We start from the raw sequence: 13,664 nt of genomic DNA, 5'->3' as shown, positions 1-13,664 counted from the left end.
GCTTCTTTTATACACCATGGTCCCTTGTTTAACAAACTGCTTTAAGTGGGTAAGATATATATAGATATATATGTTTCAGAAATATCTGCAACTAAAGTGATGTTTTAAATGTTCAAAAAAACATTTAAATGTCCAAACATTTAAAGGTCCAAAAAAGAAAATATGACAAGCCATTTTGTGAATTTCTAATCTTATAAGGACAAGAAAACAACCTTGTATAGTTTTAAAAAACTAACCACCGCTTTTTAAAGTATCATTTTAATGAAATCCACTACATGAAAATTTAAGTTTCAAATTTTCCAATAGGAGTAATTTGTATTATAAAAATGATTTAGTCATAGAGATTTTAAAAACGGAAAATTTCCATTTGGCATTTATAATAAGATTCAACTCACCCATGTTGTCCTTAAATATATATTTACTTGTGAAAAATGAGGTTTAGCTAGAGTTTACCACTGAAATAACATAGGCGTGTGTGTGATTTTTTAAAATTAACTCATTGATTTGAACATACCAAGTAAAGTTGTGACTGAGGTTGTATGTACAGCAATCAATTTAGGCAGACTATGGCACAGTTGATTTTAATGAACACATATAAAAAAATATTTTCCGAATGAGTGCAGTTATATAAAAACCTACATCACATCATGCATATTCACAGGCATTCAAGCAAAAAACCTTCATTGTAAGCCCTGAAACTCAAGTTTGTGAAATATGTAAGGAGATAACTTTATTTTTTGTTTAAGGTGTATTCATTGTGTGAATCCCATGATACTGTTGAGATATTTGAAGTTCATCTGAATTGTTTATTTCCCAGAGGAGACCAAAGAAAAATCTCATCAGTATTCCAAGTTATAAGGATGTTAATTAACATGACTCATATTGATATTAAAAAGCCTTTTCTCTATAATCTTGTTTGCTCAAGTAGTGAATATTTTCTAAAGAAAGCTATGGTCATACTGCTCTCTTGTATGCTTTTCAATATTTGGATAATTCACCTGTTTTCAATGTATATTTGTTTCTCTCAGAAGAAGAAAAGATTGAATCTACTGCTCTGAAATAGGTGTGCAATTCATTCTGTTGCTCATCATCTTCTGTAAGGAAAGATTTTTTTTCACATGCTACATAGAACAATATGTTTCCATTCTGACAGAAAATTTATGCATGTGTAATTTCTTCAGAAGGATCATTTTGAGGTTAAAGGGAAGGAGCCATGTTTAAGATATTCAACACCACTTTTTAGAAAAATCTTCAAAGTGACATAACTACACTAATAGAGCATATCGATTTTTCTAGTTAATTATTTGGTTATATTGTCTTGGAATCATTGAAACAATCAAGAGAGATAGTTTGAAGATCCTTCTTTCTCTGATGAATTTCTAAGGTACTGTCATTGCATCTCATACATGACTGAAGAACCAAGCTGCCATGATCTGAAAATCGATCATGAAATTTTGAGATCATAAAATAATATACAACTGGATCAAGACAACAATTCAGATTTGCAAGAGACAGGAAAATAATGTGGAAACAGAAAGTGCTCTTAATAAAAGAGCAGTTCAAAAAGACATGTTCCTTCACCATCATAAAGAATGGGAAGTTGAGATGGTAAGGAGTGAAACACACAAGGAACACCACTTCACACATCAGGACCATCCTCAAAGCCTTTTTCCTCTCTTTGGTATTCCTAGGTGGAACTTGGAATTCCCGTAAAGATTTTCTTGTTTTCCATGTGAAATAAGTAATAATTATAATGGGTAATAGAAACCCTCCAAGTTCAGCTACAGTTACTATGCCAAGGGAGGAAGTCATGTTAATGTGCTGAAGACCTAAGGCAGCAAAGCAGTATTCGGTGTTGTTGCCTAAGCCAGTGCTTCTCAGAATGGGAAATGGTAAACAAGCAGTCCCCATGATGACCCAGATGGCAGCACTGATGCCCACGTCATACCTATGCTTCCAGTCTCCAGCTCTGAAGCTCTTGAGGGAAAGAAGCACCTCTGAAGGCTGATGCATGTCAGGAAGCAAATGCTGGCATATATGTTGAGATACTTCAGATAGAAGCACACTAGGCCAAGGGGCCCCTGGAAAGGCCAGTGGTGGCTGATGTAATAGTAAATCCAGAAGGGTAAGGACAACACATGTGCAAGCTCAGCCACAGAGATGGCTTTATTTTTCTTGTTAATGAAGTGACGCAGAACCCACAAGGTCACAGTGTTGGCCAGAAGACCAGGTATGAATATAAGGATATAAGTAGCTTCATACAGGGAGTACTGAAATGGCATTTGAAGATCAGTGCACTTTGCTCTTGTGCTGTTGGTGCTGTTACTTCCCATCTTGAAGACTTAGGTTCCTTCCTTAGTAAAGCATTAGAATGACAATTTTGGCAGAAAATAGAGTAAAAATAGAATCAAGGGCATGTCAGTTCATGTTTGGGTATACAAATATATTTGCTTTCTAATAAAGAAGAATTTGTACAAACTTTTATAAATTCAGAAATGTCTATGTAAACTAAAAATAGCATACTAATCTACAAATGGATAACAGTATTGAGGATGACATTTTCAGGAATCCAAAAGATTAGTATTTTTGCAATAACTTCAGTTATATTTCTCCCTTAGCATTTAACAGAGAAGTAATCAAACTTGTAGGCCTAACCAACAGGCAAGACCCTACTGCAAAATAGTCCCCAGACATAAATTTCAAAACCGTCATGAGGTTACACATTTTAGTTTTACTGTCTTCATCTGTATTTTCAAACTTTAAGTTCTAAATGAATCCCTCATCAGCAACCCTGGGAGAGAGAAAATTTAATTCATTGTCAACTGCAACCTTGTAAATAATTAGGTGACTGCCAAGGCAAATCTGTGAACCTTTGTGAATAAGACATAGGATAGAAGCCTGAGGAAGGGCTGGCAGGTTACCAGTCCTCGGAATGATAGGGGCTTGGAAAAGACAGTGCTACTCAGATAACCTTTGCCTCCTTCAGAATTTGGCAGAGGGCAAAATTTGTCTTCCTTATATGTCATTGTACTTTTCAGAAGCTCCTATAACTACAGTTCTGTATTTATTAACATAATTATGGCAACCTCAGACATTCACATTTATTGGGACTATCCTTGCAACCACTTTAGGCAACTACCAGAGTATGTGAAGGACTAGAGTGTATCTGGTAGTAGATACAGTAAAAAGCATGTATCTCTCTTTCACTTCTCAGGGCAAGTCCTGTGAAAACTATTATTGTAGATGGTTCCACTTTTAAAAATCAATAGTTAGAATTTTCTTCCCTTTAGTGAGTCAAATCTGTTCTATCATTTCAACTTATTTCTGCCTGCTAAGGCCAAATAAAATAAAGTCATGTTACACATCTTCAAATATATGAAGACAGCAATCCTGTCCTCGCTCAAATCTTTCTTATTCAGGTTAAACACTCATTTCTAAATAATATGACGTGGTCTTTGCTCTTGGTTTTCTTTTCTGTCAGACCATTATGGGTTTTTGCCAAAAGTCACTATAGTACAGTTTATTTTACCCTTGAAAACGATGGTTTAACTACATAAATGTTTGATTCTTTTAGCAAATATATGACTATGCTTCTGATTACAGAAACAAAAGGATAAGTGGGGTTTTAATACTCCCTTGTACTTTTTGTTGCTTGCAAACACAGTTAGATTGCTACACATGTTTATGGTATTAAAAAAAAAAAAGAGACAGCCTTAATTAACACTAACTACCTAGTACTCAAGTGCAAAAGTAAATTAACATTTTTGCAACAATTCTTGAAATATGAGTTTGGAAAGCAGCATAAGATTTAAGACAGTGTCTAAAACACAACCAAAAAAAGTATACAAATGCAGTCTACCCACATACAGCCCATACAGTGCCAGGCAATCTATTTTATGTCTTTTCACTGACTACACGGAGCTTCCAGATAGACTGTATTTACTGAGCTGACAGTTCATTGCAATAACACAACTAGCTCATTCAGGCAAACAGCTACTTTGAATGATTTTCTTTTCTGTGAATTAGCTATTTTGCTGAATCGGACAGTTAGTCTAGTAAACTGTTTATTTCTAGCCAAAAATAAAAGTAGTAAAAGTAGTAAAGCTTATTTCTATCTAAATATGTTCATTATGCTCATCTAAAGATAGAGTCAGCACTATCTTTTCTTGTGGTTATCTGTTTATCCATTGAACTAACTAAAATAATTGATTTTGTGTTCTGTAAATTCAGTCTAAATTTTAAAACACCATGTAAACTTGAAATAAAGTAAAATTAAGAAAATAAAATTAAGAAAAACAATATACACGAAGTCTTTAGTTTTGTTATAAAATGATTAACAATCACTGAGTACCTAATTTGGGCTAGGTGCTATGCTAAGTACTTTATATATACTGTGTCTCAATCTCGGATAATAATTCTATGAAACAATAAAATATTATTGCTGTTTTTGAGGTGGGGAAACTGAGGCCCCAATAAAGGCAAGTTCCACTTCTTCTATGAATCCTTTCTTGATCTCTCCAAATCGCAAGCCACTCCTCTGGCTGGCCACAGACTATCCATAGTTCTGATCATTTTCTTTAGTGGGAATGCACTTAACAAATTCAGCACGGTGTAGTTACTTGCCTTTCTTTTTTTTTTTTTTTTTTTGAGACGGAGTCTCGCTCTGTGGCCCAGGCTGGAGTGCAGTGGCGCGATCTTGGCTCACTGCGAGCTCCGCCTCCCAGGTTCACGCAGTTACTTGCCTTTCTATGGGGTCTATTTTGTTGCCCTAAATACATAGCAATCTTCTACATATCAAAGACATATTATTTTACTTCTTGCTTTTCTTCATAGTAAAGTGTCCAGTAAAGTGCCATGGACATGTAAAGGGTCCACTAAGTGCTTGTTGAGTGAATAATTGAATGCATGATAAATAAATGCATCTGAAAAAAATTTTAAAAAGAAGATCCCAATGAAAGGAAGAGAATGAGTGTCAGGGAGTGGGCGGGGTAGGGGGTAGAATTTAGCTGTGATGTTTGATGTGACCACTAGGTGTCATAACTATACCAAGGTTCAAATACCTTTTGACATTTAACAAGTACTTTGATTTAAAATTCCATTAAGGGAGAAATCACACAGGACGAGAAGTACCAACAACATCCTGTGTAACTTCAGAAGCAGAATCCTTTAAAGGGTCTTTTAGAGGGTTTGGGGTTATTTTATTTTATTTTTTCAGCCTCCATACTTTCTCATATATTTCTCTAAAGATAGTTTTGTTTCTAAATGCATTCTAGATTCCTAGAATATTAGAGCTGTTAACAGCCATCAAAATGTTCTGACTGAGTTATTTCTATTTGAGAAAACCAAGGCCAAAAAACGGAGTACTAAAATTTTCAAATTCACACAGAAAGTTAGTGGCAACAGCTCAACCAGCATCACTTGCTTCATACTGCAGAGCAATTTCTACTTTTCTAAAACCTTCTATGATGAAAACCACATTTTTGTTAATTATCTAATAATAATGCAAATATTGAGAAATAAACCGATGCCAGATTTTAGACCACTAACCTTGACGGTGAATTTTTATATGATGAATTAGTTTCTTCCAGGACAAATACAATACTTTCTAAAATGAGTGTTTCTAGTCAATAATGGTGGGATTATATAAGAAGTCTGCTTAAAAATCTTAGATTAGATTATGTTGTTTTTAAACTTTTATTATTTCTCCACACAAGAAATAGAGTTTCACTTTAGAAAACAGAGATAAGCAAAACCCAACAAATTTTATATCTGTCTTTCTATGTGTATATATATATGTGTGTACATATACATACGTGTTTGTGTGTGTCTGTGTGTGTGTGTGTATAGAGAGATATAAAAACAGAATTCCCATTGTTAACATTTTGGTGTATAACCTTCCATACTTATTTTTTTCTATGCATGTGGAGCTATAAATTAATATATATATATAGCTATTTTAACCAAATTTGACTCATACAGACATATAATTTTATAATCTTAATTCATTTAATCATAATTATTGTAAATATTCTTCCACATCAATAAATAAATATCTAAATAATAATTATAATGAATACTTAGAATTCCGTCAGAATTATATACCATAGTTTATTTAAGTAGTAGACACTGAGGTAGATTCCCAATTTTACTATCAGAAACAATGCCTTGATAAAGCTTATTTTATGCCCATTTTTGTACATTTGAGCAAACTATTTCCTTTGGAAAAGTTCTTAGAAGTGTAATTGCTGGGCTTTTGATGCATAATACTAAATTATACTCCAGGATGAAACCTTATAGGAAATTTCAAATTAAGTGCTCTTTTTTATAACGTCACAATGTCAAATCTATTGGTTTTCCAAAACATATCAAAATTTGTTTAGCTAAAGGAAAAATACGGTGTAGAGAATTTTGACTCATTCTTAATTTTTATAAATGACAAATTGTATATTTATGGTGTATAGTGTGGTCTTTTGATATATATACATTGAGGAATGTTTAAGTCAAGTTAATATATCTATCACCTCACATACCTTTTTTGATGAAAACATGTAAAATCTACATTCTTAACAATTTAAAATATACTATACATTGTTATTATATTATCATGCTGTACAATAGTTCTCCAGGACTTATGACTCATTCTTTAAGGCCCAGCTCAAAAGTAACTTCATCTACCTTGTTACAAATCATATTAAAAAGAGTTTATCATTTTCAGTTTATAACTGTGCTTTTCAAATTTAAGCATACCTCAGAATCATCTGGAGCGCTGTCCTGCCCACAGAGTTTCTGATTCAATAGGCCTGGAATGGGGCCCAAGAATTTGTATTTCTAAGAAGTTTCCATGTGATCGAGGGGACACAATTCAAAATCACTGACTTAACACACTGTTGAAAACAGCAAGGATTATGTTTATCTGAGAGGTCCAGTATATTACATCCTTAAAAATATTGTGAATCATCTAGTTAAATAAATAATTGGTGTTTTCTTCTCTACTTTAGATGTGAGAAAAGTCACAGAAAAATTTTAGCTAAACCTTTATAAATGTGTAATATAATCTGGCCTGTTTATCCACATTCACTTAATTCTCCTGTCTAGACCATGTGGGACAAAAGTGATAATAAAACAGAACAACAATAATGACAAAAATATTGCATTGTGTTTAGGTTTTAGAAAAAAAAAAAACTGTTCAAGATCCCATTTTTTTTTAAAAAAAAAAGTTCTGCAATTAGATGAGTGTGACAGCTCTTTCGATGCCATTATGAAAAGTTAAGATTTTAATAGATATTTTTACCACAATGGATCTTTGACAAAGTTTAATAAACTTATAACTAAAACATTCTTATCTAGCAGACTCAATTTAAAAATTATTAATTCTCAGAATAACCACTGTTTTATGGCTTATGAATTATATAAAAAATGTTTCCGAAAATTCAAAACTACTGTAAGATAAAACGTGTATCATAGATAAATGAGCGATGTCATCTCACAAATCCTATCTTCTTCTCTTTGGGTGTCAGAAACTTAAAAACAGTAAGTTCAATCAAAGTAAAAAATGCATTGGTCTTAAAATTGTTCATTAGCTTTCAAAATCTAGCTGGTATGAACTTTAATTTATGATTAATTTTTATTTTTAAAGAAAAATTTCTTGTTTTATTTTTTTCCACAAAATTGTGGAGGCTTATAAACTTTCTTCCATGCCCAACTTAGAATTTGTCACCTGATTCTAATATATTTTGATTTCAGTTTTCTGAATTTATTTATTTTTCTTTCTGACAGTCAATACAGCGTAGTGCTTCCAACTACAGGCTTTGGAGTCAGACCTGAGTTTGAATACAAGTTGCCTTGCTTATGTGTTGTTTTTCCTAATTTATCTGATCCACAGCTTCTTCTACCGCACAATATATACCATGTTTTTCACATTCAAAGAAGTAAGCTAATTTATGCAGTGTGCCAATCACTCCATATAAATATATATTATATCACATAGTCTTCATAGCAATCATATAAAGATGGATATACTGTCTTTACATTCATTCCACCATTGAAAGCAATGGTCAAATTTTTTGCCCGTGGTTAAACTGCTAGTTTGTGATGGAATAGGAATTTAAAACCAATGAATCTGATTTCACAGTCTACATTGTGCCCTATTACCTACCACTAGTAAATTATTAGCTGTTGTATCTACGGTATTGGTCTTGAGCATGAGACCCCTGACAAACATCTTCTCTTATGTCCTCTGAAACACAGCTTAGACCAGTAGTGGGTAGAGAATCATGCTTTGAAAATCCCACTCGGAATAGTCATGACTTGTTCACTGGTCTCTCCAGGATTTTCCCAGCTTTCCTTCACAGGCACATATTTCTACTACATTCTTCAGGGACTCAGACCCTTAAACTTGCTTTACAAGTAGAGAGCTCCATTTGTTTCATTAAAATATTCCAGTCCGTTCTGAAATACTAGCTCTGCAAAAAGTTTCCAAAGAGATGGTAATCCATCTAGACTGGAGGCAGCATTCTCTTTTCTCCAGCTGCAGGATTATGAGTGTTTCTCACCTCTGACTGGCAATGCCTACTGGATAGGGCTAGAAATAGCTGATTGTTTCAGATAACAAAAGGCTTGAGAATGAAATAGTCTCACTACCATTTTTCTCCTTTGGTTGTTGTTGAATTTCATGTTTCTTACTAGGGACTGAGCCAGCAGAGATGGTTGCAGAACACTACCTTCCCAGAAAGGATGTAAGACCCACGTTGTTAGTGCCGGAGATGAAAGATTTTACCCGTGGAAAATAAAAATGATCATTTTAATTTTCACATTAACGACATTATTTGGTGAGGTACAAGCACAAAGTGGTGAAGCAACTTGCCTAGGGATAAAGGGCCTTGTTGCAAATTTGGCTTTAAAATGTAGCTAGAAATCAGCCCTTTAACCTTTCTACTTTACCTGGCTTGCTCCTTGATGAGAGAAGAAAGTGCTGAGTGAACCTCCTGAAAACCAGGTACACTGGTGTAGGGGAAGGCATGGAACAGAAGGGTTTTTCAGTGGAAAGGAGAGATGGACATCAAAAGGAATTTTTTGACTACATTAATTTAGCCTTTCTTTTATTTTTTTACAGACATGTTGAATTATTATTTAATTTATCTAATTAATTATTATTTTATTTTATTGTATTTTAAGTTCTGGGATACATGTGCAGAACGTGCAGGTTTGTTACATAGGTATACATGTGCCATGGTGGTTTGCTGCACCTATCAACTCATCATCTAGGTTTTAAGCCCCGCATGCGTTAGGCATTTGTCCTAATGCTATCTCTTCCCTTGACCCCAAACCCCAACAGGCTCGTGTGTGATATTCCCCTCCCTGTGTCCATGTGTTCTCATTGTTCAACTCCCATTTAGGAGTGAGAACATGTGGTGTTTGGTTTTCTGTTCCTGTGTTAGTTTCCTGAGAATGATGGCTTCCAGCCTCATCTATGTTCCTGCAAAGGACATGATCTCATTCTTTCTATGGATGCATAGTATTCTATGGTGTATATGTGCCACATTGTCTTTATACAGTCAATCATTGACAGGCATTTGGATTGGTTCCAAGTCTTTGCTATTGTAAACAGTGCTGCAATAAACATACGTTTGCATGTTTCTTTATACTAGAATGATTTATAATCCTTTGGGTGTATACCCAGTAATGGGATTGCTGGGTCAAATGGTATTTCTGGTTCTAGACCCTTGAGGAATCACCACACTGTCTTCCACAATGATTGAACTAATTTACACTGCACCAATAATGTAAAAGCATTCCTATTTCTCCACAGCCTTGCCAGCATCTGTTGTTTCCTGACTTTTTAAATAATAGCCATTCTGACTGGTGTGACATGATATCTCATTGTTGTTTTGATTTGCATTTCTCTGATGACCAGTGATGATGAGCTTTCTTTCATATGTTTGTTGGCCACATAAATGTCTTCCTTTGAGAAGTGTCTGTTCACATTCTTCCTCCACTTTTTGATGGGGTTGTTTATTTCTTGTAAATTTATTTAATATATTGGTAGTTTCTGAATATTAGACCTTTGTCAGGTAGGTAGATTGCAAAAATTTTCTCCCATTCTGTAGGTTGCCTGTTCACTCTGTTGGTAGTTTCTTTTGCTGTGCAGAAGCTCTTTAGTTTAATTAGATCCCATTTGTCAATTTTGGCTTTTGTTGCAATTGCTTTCGGTGTTTTAGTCATGAAGTCTTTGCCCATGCCTATATCCTGAATGGTATTGCCTACGTTTCTTACAGGGTTTTTAAGGTTTGGGGTTTTACATTTAAGTCTTTAATCCATCTTGAGTTAATTTTTGTGTAAGGTGTAAGGAAGGGGTCCAGTTTCTGTTTTCTGCATATGGCTAGCTAGTTTTCCCAGCACCATTTATTAAATAGAGAATCCTTTCCCCATTGCTTGTTTTCATCAAGTTTGTTGAAGATCAGATGGTTGTAGATGTGAGGTGTTATTTCTGAGATCTCTGTTCTGTTCCATTGGTGTATACATCTGTTTTGGTACCGGTACCATGCTGTTTTCATTACTGTAGCCTTGTAGTATAGTTTGAAGTCAGGTAGTGGGATGCCTCCAGCTTTGTTCTTTTCGCTTAGAATTGTCTTGGCTATATGGGCTCTTTTCAGGTTTCATATGAAGATTAAAGTAGTTTTTTATTTTTTAATTCTGCAAAGAAAGTCAATGGTAGCTTGATGGGAATAGTATCAAACTTATAAATTATTTTGGAGACTATGGCTATTTTTATGATATTGATTCTTCCTATCTATGAGCATGAAATATTTTTGCATTTTTTGTGTGTGCTCTCTTATTTTTTTGAGCAGTGGTTTGTAGTTCTCTTTGAAGAGGTCCTTCACATAACTTGTACGTTATATTTTCTAGGTATTTTATTCTCTTAGTAGGAGTTGCGAATGGGAGATCACTCATGATTTGGCTCTCTGCTAGTGTATTGCTGGTGTATAGGAATCCTTGTAATTTCTGCACATTGATATTGTGTCATGAGACTTTGCTGACGTTCCTTATCAACTTAAGGATGTTGTAGGCTGAGATGATGGGGTTTCCTAGATATACAATCGTGTCATCTGCAAACAGAGACAATTCGAATTCCTCTCTTCCTATTTGAATACACTTTATTTCTTTCTCTTGCCGGGTTGCCCTGGCCTGAACTTCCAATACTATGTTGAATAGGAGTGGGGAGAGAGGGCATCCTTGTCTTCTGTCAGTTTCCAAAGGGAATGATTACAGCTTTTGCCAATTCAGTATGATGTTGGCTATGGGTTTGTCATAAACAGCTCTTATTATTTTGAGATGTGTTCCATCAATACCTAGTTTATTGAGAGTTTTTAACATGAATGGATGTTGAATTTTATCGAAGGCCTTTTCTGCACCTATTGAGATAATAATGTGTTTTTTCGTCATTGGTTCTGTTTATGTGATGGATTATGTTGATTGATTTGTGTATGTTGAATCAGCCTTGCATTCCAGGGATGAAGCCAACTTGATCATGGTGCCAGTATTTTACTGAGGATTTTCACGTTGATGTTCATCAGGGATATTGGCCTGAAATCTTATTTTTTCTGTTGTTGTTGTTGTGTCTCTGCCAGGATTTGGTATCAGGATGATGCTGGCTTCATAAAATGAGTTAGGGAGAAGTCCCTCTTTTTCTATTGTTTGGAATAACTTCTGAAGGAATGGCACTAGCTCTTCTTTCTACCTCTCATATAATTCAGCTGTGAATCCATCTTGTCCTGGGCTTTTTTTTTTTTTTTTTTTTTTTTTGGTTGGTAGGCTATTAATTACTGCCTCAATTTCAGAACTTGTTATTGATCTATTCAGGGATTCTACTTTTTCCTGGTTTAGTCTTGGGAGGGTGTATGTGTTCAGGAATTTATCCATTTCTCCTAGATTTTCTAGTTTATTTGCATAGAGGTGTTTATAGAATTCTCTGATGGTAGTTTGTATTTCCGTGGGATCACTGGTGAGTCCCCTTTGGCATTTTTTACTGTGTTTACTTGATTATTCTCTCTTTTCTTTTTTATTTGTCTAGCTAGCAGTCTATCTATTTTGTTAATCTTTTCAAAAAACCAGCTCCTTGACTGCTTGATTTTTTAATGTGTTTCTCATCTCTCTGTCTTCTTCGGTTCTGCTCTGATCTTAGTTATTTCTCCTCTTCTGCTAGCTTTTGAATTTGTTTGCTTTTGCTTCTCTAGTTCTTCTTATTGTGATGTTAGGTGTCAATTGTAAATATTTCCACCTTTCTGATGTGGGCATTTAGTGCTATAAATTTCCCTCTTAGCACAACTTTAGCTGTGTTCCAGACATTCTGGCACGCTGTCTCTCTATTCTCATTGGTTTCAAAGAACTTCCTTATTTCTACCTTAATTTCATTATTTACCCAGTAGTCACTCAGGAGCCAGTTGTTCTTTATTCATGTAGTTGTGGGGTTTTGAGTGAGTTTCTGTTTTTCTTTTTTTTCTTTTCTTTTCTTTTCTTTTTTTTTTTTTTAAACAGAATTTTGCTCTTGTTGCCCAGGCTGGAGTGCCATGGCATGATCTCAGCTCACTGCAACCTCTACCTCCCAGTTCAAACCATTCTCCTGCCTCAGCCTCCCATGGAGCTGGGATTACAGGCACCTGCCACCACACCCATCTAATTTTTGAATTTTCAGTAGAGACAGGGTTTCACCATGTTGACCAGGCTTGCCTCAAACTCCTGACCTCAGGTGATCCACCCGCCTCGGCCTCCCAAAGTGCTGGAATTACAGGCATTAGCCACCACACCCAGGCTTGAGTGAGTTTCTTAATGCTGGGTTCTAATTTGATTGCACTGTGGGCTGAGAGACTGTTTGCTATGATTTCCTCTCATTTGCATTTGCTGAGGAGTATTTTACTTCCAATTATCTAGTTGATTTTAGAATAAGTGCCATGTGGCACTGAGAAGAATGTATATTCTGTTGATTTGGGGTGCAGAGTTCTGTAGATGTCTATTAGGTCCACTTGGTCCAGAGCTGAGTTGAAGTCCTGAATATCCTCATTTACTTTCTGTCTTGTTGATCGGTCTAATATCGACAGTGGGGAGTTAAAGTCTTATTATTATCTTATTATTATGTGGGAGTCTAAGACTCTTTTTACATCTCTAAGAATCTGTTTTATGCATCTGGATGCCCCTGCTTTGGTTGCATATGTATTTAAGAGAGTTATCTCTTTTTGTTTCATTGATCCCTTTACTATTATGCAATGCCCTTCTTTGTCTTTTTTGATCTTTGTTTGTTTAAAGTCTGTTTTATCAGAGACTAGGATTGCAAGCTCTGCTTTATTTTCCTTCTATTTGCTTGGGTAAATATTCTTCCATCCCTTTATTTTGAGTCTATGTGTCTCTTGCATGTGAAATGGGTCTCCTGAATACAGCACAGTGATGGGTCTTGATTCTTTATCCAATTTGCCTGTCCGTATCTTTTAATCGGGGCATTTAGCCAATTTACATTTAATTTTTTTTTATAATTTTTTTTTATTATACTTTAAGTTCTACGGTACATGTGCGTAATGTGCAGGATTGTTACATATGTATACTTGTGCCATGTTGGTGTGCTGCACCCATCAACTCGTCAGCACCCATCAACTCGTCATTTACATCAGGTATAA

At 35.0% G+C, this 13,664-nt stretch overlaps 1 protein-coding gene across 1 annotated transcript; it reads right to left on the bottom strand.

Annotated features, from left to right (window-relative positions):
• Nucleotides 1–1,308: 1,308 nt before the first annotated feature.
• On the bottom strand, nt 1,309–2,333 carry LOC105529926 (putative P2Y purinoceptor 10). The gene is given in 2 exon segments (XM_011967204.1): nt 1,309–1,985; nt 1,988–2,333. Coding segments are annotated over 2 exon segments (1,023 nt in total).
• Nucleotides 2,334–13,664: the final 11,331 nt, after the last annotated feature.

This window comes from Mandrillus leucophaeus, unplaced genomic scaffold, assembly GCF_000951045.1.
Source record: "Mandrillus leucophaeus isolate KB7577 unplaced genomic scaffold, Mleu.le_1.0 Scaffold791, whole genome shotgun sequence".
NCBI lineage: Eukaryota > Metazoa > Chordata > Mammalia > Primates > Cercopithecidae > Mandrillus > Mandrillus leucophaeus.
The sequence above is the reverse complement of the archived record's forward strand: the minus strand, read 5'-3'. Positions and strand labels throughout refer to the sequence as shown.